At 39.7% G+C, this 20,684-nt stretch overlaps 1 protein-coding gene across 5 annotated transcripts in view; it reads left to right on the forward strand.

The window, feature by feature from the left end:
* Positions 1-20,684, forward strand: part of PDE6H (phosphodiesterase 6H) — a 178,215-nt gene that overhangs the window by 156,438 nt on the left and 1,093 nt on the right. For 3 of the 5 annotated variants that reach the window (XM_053225869.1, XM_015061743.3, XM_053225867.1), the window contains 2 exons: positions 17,370-17,543; positions 18,575-18,615. In XM_053225869.1, coding sequence (XP_053081844.1) covers positions 17,410-17,543; positions 18,575-18,615 — 175 coding nt within the window. In that variant the 5' untranslated portion in view covers positions 17,370-17,409. Of the gene's footprint in view, positions 1-2,067; positions 2,168-17,369; positions 17,544-18,574; positions 18,616-20,684 lie in introns of all 5 variants that reach the window. The other 2 variants (XM_053225870.1, XM_053225868.1) reach the window with 1 other exon arrangement.

Consider the following 20,684-nt stretch of genomic DNA (forward strand, 5'->3'; position numbering starts at 1 on the left):
CTTTGGACTGCATATCTCTCGATCAGTCAACTGAACATGTTCTTGTCAATTAATGGGACATGTGGGAGCATGACTGCCCGTGTGAGTGTGAACTCGGGTATGCATGAATGTCCATGCAAGGGCATCAAGGCCATAGCCTTGAGCACTACGAATAATTGTGTGGGTGTGTCTAAAAATCGAGTCATTTCAGTCCATAAGCTTCTTGAGGCAAGTATCCTTGAAACCAGTGGCAATAAATTCGCACCAGCGTCAGTTCATAGCACTGACGTCTCATCCTATATGGTCTCTGCCAGCTTTCTCATCAGCCAGATATCTTGAAAGTTTGCTGGCTGTGAATACAGAGTGCTAAGGAATTATGAATGTTAACTGCATATACTTGGCCCTAAACTTAAAAAAATTGTCCTCACACAGATTTTGGGGGTTTTGTTGGTATAATTTCAAAATGCAGCTCTGTACTGCAGCACAATCAAATGTTGCTTGTCGTTGTGGCCAAATGTTTTAAGTAAAAAACGTAAAGCACTGCTTTTGATTAAACCTAGGAATGAAGATCACAAAATAGCATCTAACTTCATTAGTTCGTTGTCTTCTACCTCAGAATTTGTGCTAATTTAACAAGTACTGAAATTGACTTTGTACCATATCTAGGGAATTGGTCTGTGAAGTAATTTAAATGGGAACGAGTTGCGGAGGCCATATTGAAACCATTTAAAGGAACACTTTTTAGGCATTCAAACCACATTTATTCCAAACACTTCCATAGCTGCTACCAATAAACAATGCTTATTTATACTAACATTTCAATATTCACTATTTGTATCATTTCAGTACGTTTAGAGCTGACTAATCAAGCAAATATATTTGAAGAAATGGACATCTATTTTGCTGTCATTTAAGTGTACTGCATTTTGCTCCCTTTAATTTGTAAACGGATGCCGCCAAACATACGTTACCTTTAGTCACTGGAACTGAAACAATCGAGATGGTGGTCATTTGGTGGGAGAAAAGAGGTTAATCTAGAAAAATAGAAAAAGGACAGCAGTGTATGATTAAAATTGGCAAAAGCGCTGAAAACCAAATACAGACTTAGTGTGTAAATTTCAAAATGATGTAGAGAGAAGATAGCCCTTGAAACAAAGCATCTGACTGCATCATAAATCAAAGCAAATATTAGTCTGCAGGGAAGAGATTTTGTAGCTTAGTATTCTCAAGAGGGGACACATTTCTTCTTTCAATAGCATTTGTCGAGCACCTTTTTTCTGCCAGTTATTGTTCTAGGCACCACTGAAACATCAGTAGACAACAGACAAAAATCTCTACTCTCTTGTGGAAATTATGTCCTAGGGGAGACAGACAATTAAAAAATAACATAGGTAGAATAAATTATTTAGAACAATAAAGATTTAAAAATTGGGAATGGTAGATTCATAGTCTCCATGCCATACCCATTTCTCATGCTATTTGGGAAGACGTCACGAGTCAAACAGGGCTTTTTTTTTTTTCCTGCCAAGTCCAATGTGACTCCACAATTTTTCTTAATGCACTGCTCTAGGTATGGACATTAGAAGGTATAGACACCACTAGAAAGTGTCTGTAAAATCAGTTTGTATGTGTGCAGTGTGTATGTATTTATTGGGGGAGGAGAGAGCATTCATAATTTTCATCAAATTCTCAAAAGAGTCCATGACCTCAAAAGGATTAAGAATTGCCAACTTAAAGCCTCTCTTTCTTTTTAATTTGAGAGAGAGAGAGAGAGATTGAGAATGAGCAGGGGAGACAGGCAGAGGGAGAGAGAGAGAGGATCTTAAGCAGGCTCCGTGCTCAGCGTGGAGCCTGAGGAAGGAGCTAGATTCCACAACCCCAGGGTCATGACCTGAGCCAAAATCAAGAGTTGGATGTTCAACGGACTGAGTCACCCGGGCACCCCTAAAGCCTCTTCTTGATGATATAGCAGTGGACTTTCAGTAACTTGGGGGACAACTGTGATGTTCTCCTAAAATATCCTTTGGTATCGCAGTCAGGGCAGTGATCTATCCAAAATTCCCATTTCTCATTTTTCTTCCATCATAGTTCATTGTTCACCTGTATTTATTGGATGGGAAAACCGATGAAGAGACTTTTCAAAGAAGTCTACGATGGGAGACACTGCTTCTAGCCCATGCTGACGAAGGTGTGTTATGCATCGAAACTTCCTTCCCCATATCTAAGCTTCCTCAGATGTAAGACGAGGCCCGTCGTGGCGGTAAGGATGCTCTCAGTCTAAGGACCTTAGCTCTGTGCTGCCAAACGAAATCAGCAGAACTTGGAAAACCGCCTAAGAATTTCTAGAAAAATGATGGAAACTTTGAGGTATTTTCCAGCTTTCCTTTGTTGTTATAAGCACAGCCTGAAAGGTAAATTCTAGGCAGATCTTCCAAGGGGCGGTGCCTTTGCCACGGGCCTAAAAAAAGCAACAAAGGACTGCAGACTTAAAACTTCCCCTTTTTGCACAGACGTATTTCTCTGAGGCTACAGGTAGAGACAATAGACTCTCAGAGAAGACTTTCTGCCCTGAGAGCTGTCCATTTTCAAATGTGCCCACGAGGCACCAACAGCAGGCTGGGGGTAGAGCTGCAGTTCAGACAGAGGTCCTGGCTCTGTGTCTTCCCATCAGTGGATCCTTGGGCCATGGTTTTCATTTCTCTGAGCCTTAGTTTTCTCATCTGTGAAAGAGGAATGATGTCAACCTTCAGCATTGCTAGAAGGGTTGGAAATAACGTGTGAGAAAGCATCCAGCAAGGTTTCCACCTCAGAAAAGTGCTCAATACTCAACAAATGGTGGAGGCTAGGAAAATCATCACCATCATCATTTCCACATTAATTTTTTATTTTTATTTTTAGAGAGAATCCGAAGCAGACTCCACCCCCGGCGCGGAGGCCGATGCGGGGCTCGATCCCATGACCCTGGGATCATGACCTGAGCTGAAATCAAGAGTCAGGCGCTTAATGACTGAGCCACCCAGGCGCCCCCCAACTTTACATTTTGATACTTATTTTCGCATAACACATATTAGAATAAGTAGGAGAGAGGCATTTTCATCTAAGTACTCACAATCAGCATCCATAAATCTCAAATATAAATATCTTATATAGTAACTCCTTCTTCTTTGAAGCTTTCCAGCACCGATCCAGGACAAGTGTGTTGTATTTTTTTTTCCCCTAGAGTGTGCACTGTTTATACAATTATAATTTAGACCGTTAGTGAGTGCTGCTTTGTGTTAAGCGATTATTTTCTGAGCGTTAGACTTATCTCTCCACCCAAATATAAAATGTGTGAGGAAAGGCCGGTGTCGTTCGTATCGTGTAATGCTTGGAGTGGCTCGCATAATGCTTGTCAGACTCATGCAAGACATTGAGTAAAATTCTTTAGTAGATATGTATATGTCTAAATTAGACAGGAATGCCTACATTATGCACCCCACTCCATCTCTTTCCTCTGGTGAGAGCGTTGCCTTGGCGAAGAAAGAATACAAATATAAGCAAGGTCGTGTGTCCACAGGGAATCACTGAAACCAAATTCTCTGTTTCTTCCTTTCTTCTATATATACGACACAGCAAACTATATTCTGCAGGGGTTCAGAGCCTTGACATAAAGGCTTATTTCCGAATTCGACAAGCCCTTAAGAATTCCTGACTATATCCCAGGACCTGTGCACAGGAGCAGAGATAAACACAGTCCTGAGGCACAATCCTAGACCTCATGTTACTAACAACGTAGTGAGGAAGACAGAAACAAATGAAATTTTTTATGTATGCTTAGGAAAAGAAATGTACATGGGGTAGTATGAGAGAAGTCAGTAAGGACATCAAAGGAGTCTTCTTGGAGGAAGTGACTGCAACGCTAAATCTCAAAGGTTAGTATACATTGGTACATTGGGGAGGGTTGGAAGTGGAGGGCAAGGCAATTGAGGAAAGGGAGACCATGAGCAGTGGCGTGGCAACCTAAAATGGTGTGGTATGTCCAGGGAATTATAAAGAAGAAGCTCAAGGTTGCTGGACTTCCAAAGTGAACATTATATAAGGATAAGAAATGTATCTAGAGCAGGGCAGGCACAGGGTTCACATCACAGTAGATCTCTTATGCTATGCAAATAAGGAACATAGTCTTGATCCTGTCAGTGACAATAGAGCTGTTGAGACTAAAAGAGGCGCATGAACAGTTTTGTATTTTATTCTATAGTTTATTCTGGTAGCTGTGTTGATGGATTGGATGGGAACAAAACCAGTTTAGAGACTGTTTAGGTCTGAACTAGAGCATTCACAGGAGGGATGGACAGAGGCTGTCGGATACAAGAAATACTTAGGTAAAATTGGCACGACCTTGTAATTGGAGGGGTGTCAAGGATGAAGGTGAGGAGGAGTGAGGACTTGCGGGTTTCTTGCAACAATGTCCTTGGGGGTACCATCAACTGAGATAGAAAATACGAAAGAAAGAATAAACATTTGGGGGGAGATTATGGCCTGAATTTGGACATATCGAGTGTTGAGTTTGAAAAACCTGTGCTATTTCTAGGAGGCGATTTTTTGACAGGCAGATATATATATATCTATGCCCGGATTTCAACTCTAAACTAATGATTTATACTTCATCAGGCTAGGGATAGTAGTTTAAACCAAGTTACCCAAAGTGTGGTCCGTGGATCAGCAAATTGGCATCACCCAGGAATTTGTTAGAAATGCAAATTCTTAGGTCAACTGCAGGCCTATGATATCAGAATGTCTAGGGTTGGAGTCAGGAATCTATTTTAAAAAACTCTGCAGGTAAATTGTGAAGTTTGAGAAACAGTGGTTTAAACCATAGACCCTGGATAGACCCTCAGGATGAGATCATCCTGAAAGAGTATAAAAAGAGAAGTTGGCCACGCATAGGAAAATCCTGTTTTATGAAAGCTCTACTTTCAATATATAAGCTGCTGACTACTTCTCATCTCCTCCTCTGCTAGAAGCCTAGTCCTCCTCTCACCGTGCCTGCAGTGCAAGGAAGCAACAGTTTCCTTGTAGGCGTTATTGTCTTCAAAGTAGTCAGAGTACAAAGCATTCTTATGACCAGATCATTCCTTTCTGAAACTTCTAGGCACATTTTACCCATTTACACTAACATTGAAGCATTTACCATGGCCAGCAGGTTTTCTCATTGTGGTAACCACCCTCCAGGATGGCCCCGTTGATCCTGATACCAGCCCTGATCAGGGTTGGTCTGTGTGACCAATACGGCATGGCAGAAGTGAAGCTATATCAGTTCTGGGGCTATGTTATAAAAGACACTGTGCCTCTCTATCTCTTAGATCACCTGTTCTGTGGGAAGCTAGGTGACATGTCGTAAGGACACTGAAGCGACATAGGAAAGACATGGTGAGAAGCTGAGGATTTCTGCTAACAGCCATGCGTGTGAGCTCTGTTGGAAGTGAACCCTCCAGCTCCAGATGACCGCAGCCCCGGCTGAAAGCTTGCCTGCCACCTCATGAAAGACTGAGCAGGAGCCAGCCAGCTCCACTCCTCCCGGATAGACCCTCAGAAACCGTGGGATATTAACAAATGTTTATTGCTATGAGTTGCCAATTTTTATGTTATTAGATAACTAATGCACTCATGATCTGGCCCCTTGCACCACTCCAGACTGCTTTCCCTACTGTTTTATTCTCTCCATTCCAGTCCCTGCTCTCTTGCTAATCCTTACATCAGAAGGAGATTCCTATTTCAGCAATTACTCTCCCTGTAGGAATCCTCTTCTCCCAGATGTCCATACCTGATTCATTTCCTCATTGTGGTTTTTTTTTTTAATGTTTATTTATTTTTTCATGACAGAGGGAGAGAGAGAGAGAGAGAGCACAAGCAAGGGAGGGGCAGAGAGAGAGGGAGACACAGAATCTGAAGTGGGTTCCAGGCTCTGAGCTGTCAGCATAGAGCCCGATGTGGGGCTCAAACTCACAGACCGTGAGATTATGACCTGAGCTGAAGTCGGACACTGGACGCTTAACCTACTGAGCCACCCAGGTACTCCTCCTCATTGTGGTTTTAATTTGCATTTCCCTTAGGGGTGATTATGGTGAACATCTTTTTATGTGCTTATTGCCATTTGTATATTCTCTTCAGTGAAATGTTTATTTGTATTCTTTGTCCATTTTCTAATGGGAATGTTTGCCTTTTGTTTTTTTTGTTTGTTTTTTTTAACGTTTATTTATTTTTGAGACAGAGACAGAGCATGAACAGGGGAGGAGGGTCAGAGAGAGGGAGACACAGAATCTGAAACAGGCTCCAGGCTCTGAGCTGTCAGCACAGAGCCCGACGCCGGGCTCGAACTCACGGACCGCGAGATCATGACTTGAGCCGAAGTCAGCCGCTTAACCGACTCGGCCACCCAGGCGCCCCAATGTTTGCCTTTTGAATATTGAACTTTGAGAGTTCTTTGTGTATTCTAGATGCAAATCCTTTGTTGGGTATGTAATTTGCAAATATTTTCTCCCAGCATGTAATTTGTCTTTTTATCCTCCTAACAGAGTTTTTCACGGAGCAAAAGTTTTAAATTTTGATGATGTCACATCTATCAGTTTTTCCCGCCAAGTACGTTTGCTGGCAACTCTAAGACCTCTTTGCTTAGTCCAAGGCCCTGAAGATTTTCTTCTATTTTTTTTCCTAAATGTTCATAGATTTACATTGTACATTTAAGTCTGTGATACATTTTGAGATAGTTTTTAGACAAGGTGTGTGGGTTGGGTGTGGAATTTTAGGTGCATAAGGTGTGAGGTTTAGATTAAGATTCACTTTTTTTTTTTTGTTTCTTTATGGATGTCCATGGACAAAATATCCATGCTTAGCACCATTTGCCCAAGCTTTAGCTACTCATTCTCCAGAACCATTTGTTGGACAGGCTATCCCTTCTCCATTTAATTGCTTTTGCACCTTTGTCAAGAAGTACCTGGGCATATTTGTGTGGGTCTACACCTGGGTTCTTTACTTGGATTCACTGATGTGTGTGTCTATCACTCCGTCAATAGCATACTGTCTTGACTACTGTAGCTATACAGCAAGCCTTAACATCAGGAAGACTGATTCCTTCCCACCCTACTTCCTTCTTTTTCAAACTTGTTTTGGCCATACATTTTGGAATAAACTTATCTATGTCTCCAGAAAACCTTGCTAACAGTTTGATAAGAATTGCAATAAACATAGATCAATTTAGTGAGGATTGACATCTTTACTACGTTGAGTCTTCTAATCCATAAGCGTGGTATGTTTTTTCAACTATTTAGGTCTGCTTTGGTTTCTTTTTAATTCGATTTCATAGTTTCTAATTATACAAATCTTGTGCATCCTTTGTTAGATTTACACCTAAGTATTTCATTGTCTTTAGAGCAGTGACAAATGACACTACTGTTTAAGTTTCAGTTTCCATTTGTTCATTGTTAAATATAAATGCAACTGATTTTTTCTGCATTAATCTAGTATGTTTCAACCTTGCTGAACTCACTTATTAATTATAGGATAGTTTTAAAATTACAGATTCCTTAGGATTTTCTATGTAGTTAGTCATGTCATCTGTAAATAGAAAGTTCTGTTTCTTTATTTCCAAGCTGTATGCTTTCTATTTTTCTGATGCCTAATTGCATTGGCCAGAACTTTCAGTATCATGTTGAGTAAGAATCATGAGAGCAGACATTCTTGACTTGTTCCTGATCTTAGAGAAAAAGCATTCAGTCTTTCACAATTAAGTATGAGGTTAACTGTAGGGGTTTTTTGGTAGATGCTCTTTACGAGTTCCTATTTCTAGTTTGCAGAGAGTTGTCATAAATGGGCACAGGGTTTTGCCAAATGCATTTTCTGTGTCAATTGATATGATCATATGATTTTTCTTCTTTAGCCTGTTGATACAGTGCATTATGTTAGTTGGGTTTTAAATAGTCTTGCATACATGGAATAAATCCACTTGATCATGGGGTGCTATTTTTATGTACTTCTGTATCTGATTTGATAATATTTTGTTAAGGATTTTTACATCTAAATTCATGAGAGAGATTGATCAGTATTTTTCCTTTTTGCTACCTTTGGTTTTTGTGTTAAAAAAGTTTATGAAGGTCAAACTGGCTTCATGAAATGAGTTGATAACTGTTCCCTCTTCTTCATTTTCTGAAAGAGAGTATTGTATTTTTATTTAATAAGTTATTTTTTTTAAGATTTGCACTGTTGGTCTGGAAAATGCATAATATGATGAGATATTAAGATATTAAGAGAAGGTAACTTCTTCCTTCACATTTAGGGTGTTCCTCTCTGGAGTCCACTATGTATTGATTAGAGATGGAATCTCAGACTAGAAAAATCCAAATGTGGAAGGAATGTGTCTCTGATGTCTGTCTTCCTACTCAAAGGTATTTTAAGAAACACTAAAGAAGGATTAGAGATTAGCACTTGGGTAAGGAGCTTATCAGACAGCTAAAATTTTAATCACTTTCTAATTACTTAGTACCTGCCCTTTGAGTCTTTTCCTGTATATGATTAATAATATTTTCCCATCTGTCAGAAAGTATCAAGAACCAAGGATTATAGAGCTATGAAACATAATTTGTAAAAAGTATTTTATGATATTTAAGTTTTAAATTTGCATATAGCAAAACTCATTTTCTGTGGTGTGGACTTCTATGGGTTTAGACAAATGCATAGACTTATAGATCCACCACTATAATCAAGATGCCAAATAACTTCATCACCCTTTAAAATCCCTTGCATCGTCCCTTTACATGCAGTCTGCTTCTCTCAACCCTTGGCAGCCACGGATCTGTTCTTCAACATTATTGTTTTGTCTTTTCTGAATGTCATTAATTAAATCAGACAGTATAGAGCCTTCCAGTTCTGGGTTCTTTCACTTAGTGAAATGTGCTTAATATTTATCTATGTTATTACATCTATCAATAATAATTCCTTTTCTTTTCCAGCACGGTTCTTGTTGGTTTTATTCTTATGTCTTTGAAATCTTAGTGTCCAGCACAACCAAAGTTCGTCTAGAGAAATTTCTTGGTCATCGGTCAGCTTGTTTAGTGCCACGTGACTCCATTACCTGAATGACAAGATCTTGAGATAGGCAACCAATCAAAAGTCAGTCATCACTAACCTAGCCAATGACCAATGAAGTGATCTGGTAGAATTGTTCTGTCTGACAGAGGCAGTGTGTATTTACTGCTGATAGGCCAGGCTACTCAAATCCTCTAAGACTCAGTGGCAACAGGAAGAATAGTTAGAAAGAACAGCCCCTTGGAACAGGGAACAATGGATACATTTCCTAAAGGTACAAAATGATCAGATCTTTAGAACTTCACAGAGTCTGGAACACTGTTTCATTCTCCACAAGACCTTGCTGAATGTGGTTGAGGGTCCTATCTTCCACACTTCCCTTGTATCCCATACTATCTCTTTTTGTTGTTCTTTTTTTCTAGATATTCAAAATTCTTTCTTTCTTTCTTTCTTTCTTTCTTTCTTTCTTTCTTTCTTTCTTTCATTTCTCTTTCTTCTTTCATATCATGTCCATTCTGTTTTGAGAACTTCCTTTATCATTTATTTTAGTATAAGTCTTCTGGGGATAGATTGCCTTAGCCTTTCTTTCTTATGATGTCTTTATTTCCTTTCATTCCTGAAGGATAAATTTCTGGACAGAGGTGACAGGTTTTTTTGTTTTTGTTTTTTGTGTTTTTTGGGGGTCAGATCTAGGAAAGTGTTCTGCTTCTTTCATTTTGACCCATGGTTTCTGATGAGAAATCCTCTGTCATTCTATTTTTTTTCACATCTAGGTAAGGTGGCATATATATACATATATATATTTATATATATATATACACACACACACGTATACATATATACATATGTATACACATATACATACATATATACATATATATACACATATGTACATATATACATATATATACATATATATATTTAAGTTGCTTTCAAAAGCAAATATATATAAATATATATATTTTTAATTGCTTTCAAAATTTGTTTTGTCTTTAGTTTCTTGAAGTTTGATTATGATGTGCTTTGGCATACATTTCTTTGGGGTTATCTCATTGGGGTTTGCTAGCTTCTTGATTCCATAGACTTATGTCTTTCACCAGATTTAGGAAATTTTTAGTCATTATTTCTTCAAGTACTTTTTTAGCCTTATCCTTTTCTCCTCTCCCAGAACTCTGATGACAAGAATATTAGATCTTTTAGTTTCCCAGGTCCCAGGCTGTCCTCCTCCTCCACCTCCACCTCCCCCTTCCTCCTCTCTTTCTTCTTCTTCTTCTTTTCTGTTGTCAAGCCCATCCATTGAGTTTTTTATGCTGGTTGTTTTATTTTTCAGTTGTAAATTTTCATTTTGTTCTTCTTTAGATACCTTGCTATTGCTGAATAGTGATGAAAATTAAGATTCCTCATTTGGTCTCCTCTGATACCATTCTTGTAGAAAGGAAGAGAGTGCCTCGTTATCCCTGGTGGGAGATGAAAGTTTAATATCCCCATATGGCCTTCTCTGATACTACCCAGGTAGGGATGGGGTAGGATTACCTAATTATAGCTGGGCCAGGATGGAAGTCTCTTTACTCTGCTTGTGCTGAGGGGGTTGATGTTGGCCTTTTTTTCTTCCCATGATATTGGATTTGTTGATGTTGGATTTGTTTCCACGGCATCGAGATTTTGTTCTACTTATTTTCTGCCTTACTAGATTCTCTTTCCTGGTTATTTGTCTAGAGAGAGTAGGCTTTTTGAGAGGATATATATATATATATATAATTTTTTTTGTCTGCTCCTGTTTGTGTTTCCCTAGATGCTTCCCTTGCATCTAGGTCAGGATATACAAGGCAAAAAGAGAACTCAAAGAATTTGCTGCCACATTGTTCCTTGAGTCCCAAGTTGCCTATTTGATCTATCTTCTTTTGAACGTTTAAAATATTCTTATATTTGTTCCATATGTAATATCCAGGAGTTTTAGCTGTACTTAGCAGGAGAAATGGAAAGAAGTATATCTACCCCATTCTTGTCCAGAACTGGATATGATAGAAGCTTTTAAATCTTTAAAGCAATTTAAGATTTTTCTAATCATAAACCATCAAGAGCTATATTAGAATCATTTTAGGAGAGTTTTTTCCAACCATAGACTTTGCGTTGCCCCACACATCCCACTCTTCACTCTCCATTCTCCTGGGTGTCCCTGGGAGGGAGAAGAGTCGTGGCACAACAGCCCTCGTCCTCCTTCTAACATTGGGAAATCACTGGTTACAAATCCTGCTACTGATCAGTATGGTTTATCTCTCTCAGGTGGTGTGCATGCCATTACACTCTGAGTAGCAACACTTGAGAACATTCCGCTTATTGTTCTATTCACCGCTTGTATGAATTGCAGTCCTTCAACAAAGAAACAGAGAATGGGTGAGGGTTTGACAGATAAGAATCTCAATATCCATGTGCCTGGTGTATAAGAGTAGAGGAAGATCTCAATGGTAATGGAGACACAGAGGTGGGAGTGGAAAGACTCATCCAGACACCAAACACTCTGCCAGCTCTGTGAGGTGTCTGCTGCTTCAGAACTCCTCTAAGTTTGGTAAAGACCAGAGGAAAGCTCATCAAAATACCCTGTGAGCTGTTTAGCTGCCCCTTTAATCTGCTTGGGGCCCCTGGTTGAGAAGCTTTCCCTGCCCGAGAGGGATGAATTGACCTTCTTTCTCTATCATCTTATGGAGTGCAATTCTCTAACAAGTAATGATTTAGGGAAGGCACGTCACAATCCGCTGGCAAGGTTTTAGAGAGACCAGCGACAGATACATCTTGGTCTATGTCTGCTTCACTCTACTACAGTAGACAGATGGCTGAAATATGTAAGGTGTGCTCAGATTTTTTCTCCTGGATTCACTACGAACTTCATCAGCAGTTTTGAATCAATCACTTTATTTCTCTATGATAAGTATGTCAAAAGAGCCTGATGATATTAACATTAGGCTAAGATCTATACAAACTGATGTCCAAATTAACACTAGTGGTTCAATGTAATTGAAAGACTGAAGCCAAGTGTACGAATGAATTGAATTGCAGCCTGGGTCTTGCTCCTGAAGCCTTTGGGTACGAAGATCCAGCAATCATTTCAAATAAATGCCATCAGTTAGCAGTTATTCTGTGTCTTTTTTGATTTGTGGTTCTGTCTTACTGAGGAAATATATACAGTACCTGTTAGGGAGAGATGCTGAATACTTTTCAGTGTGATAGCTCACACAATCAGCATCCCAGTGTCCCCATGGGGTGTAGGGGGACACACTGGTTGACACTCTTTTTTCCAGTTATCTAGAGTCCCAGGAGAATTATGACACGATGTGCATATGGTGGGGATTGATTTATGATTGGGGATGTGTGTGTCAGGGAAAGGGCAGGAATGGGAGGATAACAAGGACTAACGGTGGGAATGGAGGAGGCACCAACTGGAAATATACTCCTGGATATCAACACTTTGTGTGTGTGTTTGTGGATTCAGTACCTATTTACTGACAGGAGAGAGCCCAAGTAAGTTTTGTGAGAGTATTCAATTGTCAGAAAACTCCTAAGCCTGTCCCAGTCTCACCCCTTGTTCTTCCAACTTCTTTGCACCTGGGTTGGTTCTCTAAGCTCTTAACAGTGGGATTAAGAAGCATGTGGGTATTATAGGAAGATAAATTGGGGTGCAAAGATCCTTTATTCATCTCCTGTGAAGAAGGCAACTGGACAGTTTATGAGAGCAACATTCAACTCTGTGAGTATTTCTCAACTTGTGGTGTTTAGGCAGATTATAACTGAAGGGCTTTTGGTGGGGGTGGGGGGTGGGAGTAGGGGTTGATCTGGCTCTAAAATAAAGAAATGGAAGAAGAGGACACACTGAACCTGTGGGCCTGGACTGGGGCCGGGAATGAAACTAGGAGAAAACATGAAAGAAATACACCCAAATAGCCTTATAATGTCATGTAGCAAGCTTATAAGTAAAACTTGATCGTTACAAGGTCATTGCAAAACTTGATTACTAAATTCATTTGGAAAGGACTCCAAACTGACCCTCCTTTTTTCTGTGGTTCCATGACAAACAGTTTTCTGGGAAAGGAGGGATTTAGGGCACTAAATGACCACAGAGAAAACAGTTATTTATTCCTAGGATGTGCTTAAAAAGACCAAGGCACAAGACGGGGAACATGAGAGTGTGAGGATAAGGAGAAAGAAAGCCAAGAGCCAGCACAGGCATGACCTTGGTGCAGTGTGGGTGGCTTAGCCTTCTCTTTCTGAGGTCAAAGTGTTTGTTTGTTCCAGTCTGAAGGAAGGCACTTGTTAGATTTTTGTTTTTATCTTTTCGTGACTTTGGTTTGGGTCTTCCTTGGCTCTCCAAATTATTTGATTCTCTCTGCTTCAGCAGAATCCTTATGGGTTCAACCCCATCAGTGCAGAGAGAACACACCTGCATCTATCTCCTCCCCAACCCTTCTCTTATAGCCCCTCAGCCTATATCTTTGCTGAGGAGAGACCGGAAGTCTGGGGTGATAGCAGCAGCATCAGAGATCCTGACTCAAGAACCTTCTGAAACTGCTCTTCCTTAGCTGGAATTTATAAACGATCATCCTCTGTAGCTTCCTACAGCTGAGCTCCATTGCCTTGGCTCTAAGGCGACACCAACCCTGGTTTCCTACCAAACTGCACCTTGATGTAGTACTCTGCGGCATCCACTTCTTCCTGAAGAACAACGCTTCATAACCTTCAAAAGGAGAAGAGCTAGCATTGCCTTAAAAATAGAAAGCCATTCTGCCTCACAAAGGAATGGATTGCTTGACACTTTGGGGAGGCAAAGATGTGAAACGTCCTTTTTAGGTAAAATCGAGTCTGACTCTAGATTCAGGATTATTTAGCCCGGGAGATACCCTTTTAATTCCTAGGAAAGCATGGTCAGGATAAGTTTAGCTATGGTGATATCTATGGCAGACAACACTAACTTCCACCCAGGAAAGGGTCATATTTGTCTGCTCCTCCCAAAGGTTGAACAGGGAGAACAACAGGGCATATCTATGACAGAAACACTCTAGGGGTTAGTACTCAACCTATGTACTCCTGTGTACTCAAAAATGAAATATCGTACATGAAATGCACACGAAACATAAACTTATTTTCCACAGTGCAAACCCTTCATGATCCAGGGATTAACCAGGCAACTTTTATGTAACTCTTTCTGAAGAGAATTCTTTTACATAATGCATCACACCTAGCATAGACAGGAAGTCTGTGCAAGCCCAGAGGTACAACTTCAAAATTATATGTGAAAACATGCAAAAGAAACTTATAAGAAAAAAGGGGAAGTATAATCAGGGAAAGATGGAAATCAAGTGTAATTTTTACGTTCTTTGGGACTGCTGTTAGGGATGTCAAAGGAATCCAAGGAAGGTTTAAGACAGAATTTCAAGACGAGGCATAAATTAATAGTCAGGGTTTTTGAGGGATGCAGAGGATTACCCAGCAAGTGCTGAATGACGGTCACCTCTCTGGTACATGACAGGGGATCTTCAGCAGTTGGCCCAGGAGAATGAGTGTAGGAGTGCAGGTGAAACTGTGTCATAATTATAGATTTACTTGCCTGGTTTCCACTACTTATGGAAGGTCTATTGCATAGTTACTCTTTTTCTTATTTCTTATTTACTTTATGCCCTTTAATTTTCCCTGTAACTCTAAAAAAGAAGTTATATTTGATTGACTCTATAGATGGAATGAGGAGCAGAGAAGTTACGCAACTTATCCAAGGTCACATAGACAGTTTGTGGAGCACGGATTTGAAACTATGTCTATTTGATTCTAAAACACATCCTCTGTTTTTTAAATTAATTTATTTAGTTTTGAGAGAGAGAGAGAGAGAGCACACAAGCAGGGGAGGGGCAGAGAGGAGCGACAGAATACCAAGCAGACTCCACGCCATCAGGGCAGAGCCTGATGTGGGGCTTGAACCCATGAACTATGAGATCATGACCTGAGCCAAGATCAAGAGTAGGACTCTTAATCGACTGTGCCACTCAGGGACCCCAAGCACATACCTTTTACATTGCACTGCCCTCAAAGTGTAATTTGACTGATTAGTTTACCTTAGGCCCTCATATTGTAGACTCTAGATCTTACATGGTGGGATCCTAATTAGACTTGCTAGATAAAATAAAATATTTCCAGTAAAATTAGAATTTCAGATAAAGAATGAATAATTCTCTTAGTATAAGTATATACCATACAATATTTGGGATATACTTATACTAAAAATATTTGTTATTTATCTGAAATTCAAATTTAACTGGGTGCCCTGTATTTTTATTTGCTAAATCTGGTAATCCTAGTCCTAGTAAACTCTCCAGATGAGAGAAAGGGAAGTTTGTGGTATGTTAACATTTTGAAAGAATTGAGAAGTCACAAAAACTTGATCTGGGAGAAATTGTCTAGTTTTCCTCTATGACTTTGTCAGAGTTGGGATGTGTCAGTTAGCGGTGGTAAACTCTGACAATAATGTGTCTCTTGGCTGCCTACTAGCAAGTTACATGGTCCCAACCACATTCGGATGAGGCACAAACTTTGGCTGTTTACTAGGGCAGAAGAGGGACCATAGCACAAGGACTGGATTCAGTGAGCAGAGGAGCTGGCAGCCTATTTCCAAAAGCCACTGAGAGCTTTGTGAGATGAAGGCCAAATGATGCCTTCTCTATGGTTTGATGGCGAAGTCACAGGGTCAGGATCTTGCAACCCAATATCCCAAGTATTAGTTCAATTTTTTCACTTATTTATTCACCCACTCGACAAATATATATGGCACACCTGCTATGCTCCAGGCACTGTTGTAGGTTCTAAGGTCACAGAAATGAATGAAAACTGAAAAAAAAAAAAACAGGCTTATGGAACACATTCCAGTGGGGAACTTAGATAAAATCCATGGCATAAGCAAGTGATCCAGAGCCCTAGCCAGGTGCACCACCCCTGGTACCCACTCACAGATTAGTCAACGTGTTTCTATTGAAGAACTTGAGAATCAGCAGGAGAAAATGAAAATAGTAAGTGGGGAAAAGAAGATAAGGAAAAAATATCTTTTGGCAAAGATAGTAATTTAACCCTATTTGAAAGTAATCAGAAAAAGTGGATGAACTCAAAGTCATACAATATAAGATTTGAAGGATGTTCAGTGTGGCAGAAAAAGAGAAAGATGGTTAGCACGGGCCAAAGAGTGTCAGGGAGAGTTGAAGCTAATAATATTAGCATAAGTCTATAATTTACAGATTATATAAACCCTCCAGGTAGCAGAGTATGAGATGGTTTTGCTCAGAGTAAGTGATTAAGGCTACTGAGAAGTTGTTTCACACTTTCTAGAATCTTCCTTCTGAGGATAGGTGTTATCAACTTTTGTGATAGAAAAGAAGAAAGAAAAAAAAGTCATCCTTTGGCATAGCATATGTATTTTTTAATTTTATCTTTTTAACACACCTCTATTTTTACTTGAAGAATGACAATGTACATTTCTGTAGCTAAAATCAAAGTCTGTGAAAGTCACATTGGATAAGTTCCATGATTTGGATAGAAGAAAATATTGGACATTTCAGAGGAATGGGTGACTTTAGAACCTCACGTCTGGATATGGAGCGAAAGCACAAATTTACTACTTAATCACCCTCCATTGATGTGTGTGTGTGTGTGTGTGTGTGTGCACGCACGCACGCGCGTGTGTACTGGAATGGACCGAATATTATGTGGGTGTTAGTATCCCTGGTGCAGAGCTTCCCCAAGTGCTATCCCCCAGAACTAGAGAAGTAGAGAACTAGAGAAGTATCTTGATCACACGAGGATTAGACAAAATAAGGATTATAAAGAAAGAAGCCCATAAAATGTGAGTCAATAAACATTCAGAGTCGGGTTATTTTGCAGTTGGGTGGAAAAATATGTAAAGTTTAAAGAACATACCAATGCTGTAAAGACTATAGTTAGCATTTAGTCCATTTCCTTGGCTTTACAGATGGTGGAACTGGTAATCACGGAGAAGTATATATCATAATAAGCCAGAAAACTAGTGACACATTGAAAGCTAGGGACAATTTATTGAAACAACATGTCTATTTAGATTTTGGGGGATTATTTTAGATTAAAATAGACTTTTACTCTATTCATTGTCAGTCTATGTTAAGTGCCTCCATTGATATTTTCTTGATAATCTCTTCAAAAGATGATAAATTCTTCCCTTTTATGTCAACACAAAATCCTAAGTTTTTCTGGAGTGTCCAATGAGGGTTTAAGAAGCAATGGTTCCTGTACCCTGAAGGGCTTTCTTTTTTTTTCTCTCACTGCCTAAGGAGCCCGAAAGAGAACCACCAGACACCCAAGGACATCAGAATGAGTGACAACACTGCTTTGGCTCCTCCAGCTTCAAACCAGGGTCCCACTACCCCACGCAAAGGGCCCCCCAAGTTCAAGCAGAGGCAGACTCGCCAATTCAAGAGCAAACCTCCTAAGAAAGGGGTGAAAGGGTAAGACCAAATTAAAAAGAAGACTCTATTTTTTCCCCACAACCCTGCTTTGGTTTTGAGAAATTAGTGCTCATAAACGAAAACAGACTTACAAAGACTTCCACCCTCTGCTCTATTTTCCTCTCTACCACAATCTTCGCTGAATCGTGTCCTTAGCCCCGGAATCCTTTCTCCCTCACCAACCAGGTCTGTGGTGACATTTAGCATGGCAAATGGGGCCTCTCACAGCAAACTTCGACTTGACCTTCCAGACTCTTCTTGACCACTCCTCCTCACCAGCACACCCTGTGATTTAATCTGGAATACTAAAACACTGGCCATTGCCAGAACACAGAGTTTATTCAGTTTATTTGTATGGCAACAAATGTTATGCCTTCAGTTCTTTGCTTTTTTCTGGCCAAATTCTATTTATTCTTTAACATATGCTCATTTGTTAATTTCCTTTTGGACGCCATTACTGACTCTCTTATTAGACAAGTGTGATCATTACTTCTATGTTTGCATTTCATACATTCAGCTATCACAACTTGTATTATTTTACACTACATTTGTTTACTTATATCTGTTCTCAGGGATTGAAGTCCCTCAAAGAAAATTTATTATTTTTTCCCTAATTCCCTATGCTCAATACGATGCCTGACATATAGTAAATGCTTTGATAAATGCTTTTGGATAACTGATCAAATGGATAAATTGATCACTTTAATGCCTTTCATACTGTGTTTTCATTCCAATTTCTATTTTTAAAAGTGGAACTTGACTAAATTGCCCCCATGATGGTGCTATTTGGTTCTCAGTTGTCATAGGCTATATTCTTACAAAGGAAAAAAATCTCTCTCCAAGGGGACACGCTGTCTGAAAACAGCCTGAGTGACATCGCCTTTGCCCTGGGTCAATGCAAATTAAAGGTGTTTCACAAAGACAAAAACCTAAACCTCTTCTTCCGCTTTCATCAGGAAACTCTCTATATGAGTAATTCCAAGATCTTTTCACTCTTTCAGCTAATTTTTAATTTTTCTTTTTTCCCCCAGGTTTGGAGATGACATTCCAGGCATGGAGGGGCTAGGAACAGGTGAGCCACCAAAAGATGTGGACTTTCACTCGGAATTTCACTACTATACACACTTTAGCCCTCAAAGGGCTGTGAAAAGTTAAAAGAAATACCTGAGGCAGCAGATCCTTGAAGGCGTAGAAATGTGGGGTTTAATTTTACCTCCTAAGTAAGTGCACGTGTGCCTAGGGGAAACACACCTACAGGAATCAAGCTAAGGCCCAGAGTTACTAAACCCTCTTCTGTTAAGCAACTCTTGAGGACATATAATGGTTGAGTCGTAGACTTTCAATGTAGAAAGATTCTCAGGGTTAGTCCATCCCAACTTCATTATTTCTTCAGAAGAGAAACCTGAGGCAGAGAGAAATTAAGGGACAATCTGAGGCCCCTGAGTGAGATATTGGAAAAAAGGGTGGGGACTGGCAAACCACTCTGTAACCAACTTCCTCTTTTTACACATCCTCCAGCACCCAGAGCAGGGCCTGCACCCTGAATGTATCCAATACAAAATTTCAGTTGACTAGAATAACTTGATTTGTTGGCTAATGAACACAAATTACCAGATATTCCTTTTAATAATATTAAACTTTATTTTTTAGAGCAGTTTTAGGCTGACAGAAAATTTAAGCAGAAAGTATGGAGCTCCTACATGCCCCCTCTGCCACCTTCCTCCTCCTGCACATAGTTTCCCCTACTATTAGCATCCTGCATGAGTGTGGCACATTTGTTACAATTGGTGAACCAGTATTGGTAACATTTTTATCAACTAACACCCATAGTTAATATTAGGATTCATTCTTTGTGTTGTCCAGTTCTATGGGTTTTGACAAATGCGCAACGTTGTGTATCCATCATTACAGGTATATACAGAATATATGCTCTAAAAATCCCCTGTGTTCCATCTGTTCATCCCTCCTCCCACCTCCACAAACTCTTAACAACCACAAATCTTTTTACTCTCAAGGGTTTTGCCTTTTCCAGATTGTCATATGGTTGGAATCACACAATATACAGATTTTCCAGACTGATTTCTTTCACTTCGCAATGTTTATTCATTTAAGGTTCCTCCATGTCCTATGTGGCTTGACAGCTCATTTCTTTTTACCACTGAATAATATTTCATTGAATGGCTGTATCAGAGTTTGTTTATTTTATTGAAAGACATTTTGTTGCCTCCAAGTTTCACAATTATAAATAATACTGCTATGAACACAATTGTGCATGTTTTTGTGTGAACATGCCTTAAACTCACCCAATATTCTTTTGACAAATGATATAATTGGCAATCAGTGTCCTTACCAGGCAATTCTCAGTGTGCTTGCTTTTTGCAGTCAAGTGCCACCCCTGGGATCTCAAATTCATTTTCTAGCCCCTTTACAGAGCTCATTTCGCTGTTCTCCTAAATCAACTGCTTCTGTATTTTGGCCAGGTGTATAGAAGACCAGTAGGTTGGCTTTGGGCTTATGTTTAACTCTGCCAACATATTTGGAATACTAGAAAGAGCTTTACACTGAAGGGAGATTTGAGATCTTTGGCTTGGTTCTAGTCCCATCCTTGTAACTCCGATTTTTTTTTTTTATATATAGGTTTTTAATCTCTTTAGGTTCCAGTCAGCTTCTCTGTAATCCAGGGATAATAATATTTTATTGCCTGAAGCGAAAAATTGGATTAGTAGATGTCTTGAGATTATTTCTCAGTACGTGATTGGGCATTGTAGGCATTTCAAAATGTAAAGGAACAAAAGAGTGCATCAGAGAAGCCCAAGGAATGCATCTGAATTGGTAGGGGGTAAGAAGGCAGTGGATTTCCAGATTGTGGGGATTTAAAGTGCTTCTATTTCCCATTTTAACCCTTGGCCTGACTAGAATTCCACTTGTGTTCCTTCCATAGTGATTGTGCTTTGGGGAGACCCCGTTTGATCAGTGATATGCACCCCCTCAGGCTAGCTCCAGTCAAAAGCCTTGGGCAATCTCTTCAAAGAGGTACAGAAGGAAACCAGTGAAGATGCCTACTAAGTGGAGTCTGTTCTGGGGGCATCAGAACCCAATTGGTCTGATCCTTTCTGGACTGCAGGGCCATTCTAGATAACT

Source organism: Acinonyx jubatus, chromosome B4, assembly GCF_027475565.1.
Source record: "Acinonyx jubatus isolate Ajub_Pintada_27869175 chromosome B4, VMU_Ajub_asm_v1.0, whole genome shotgun sequence".
Classification (NCBI taxonomy): domain Eukaryota; kingdom Metazoa; phylum Chordata; class Mammalia; order Carnivora; family Felidae; genus Acinonyx; species Acinonyx jubatus.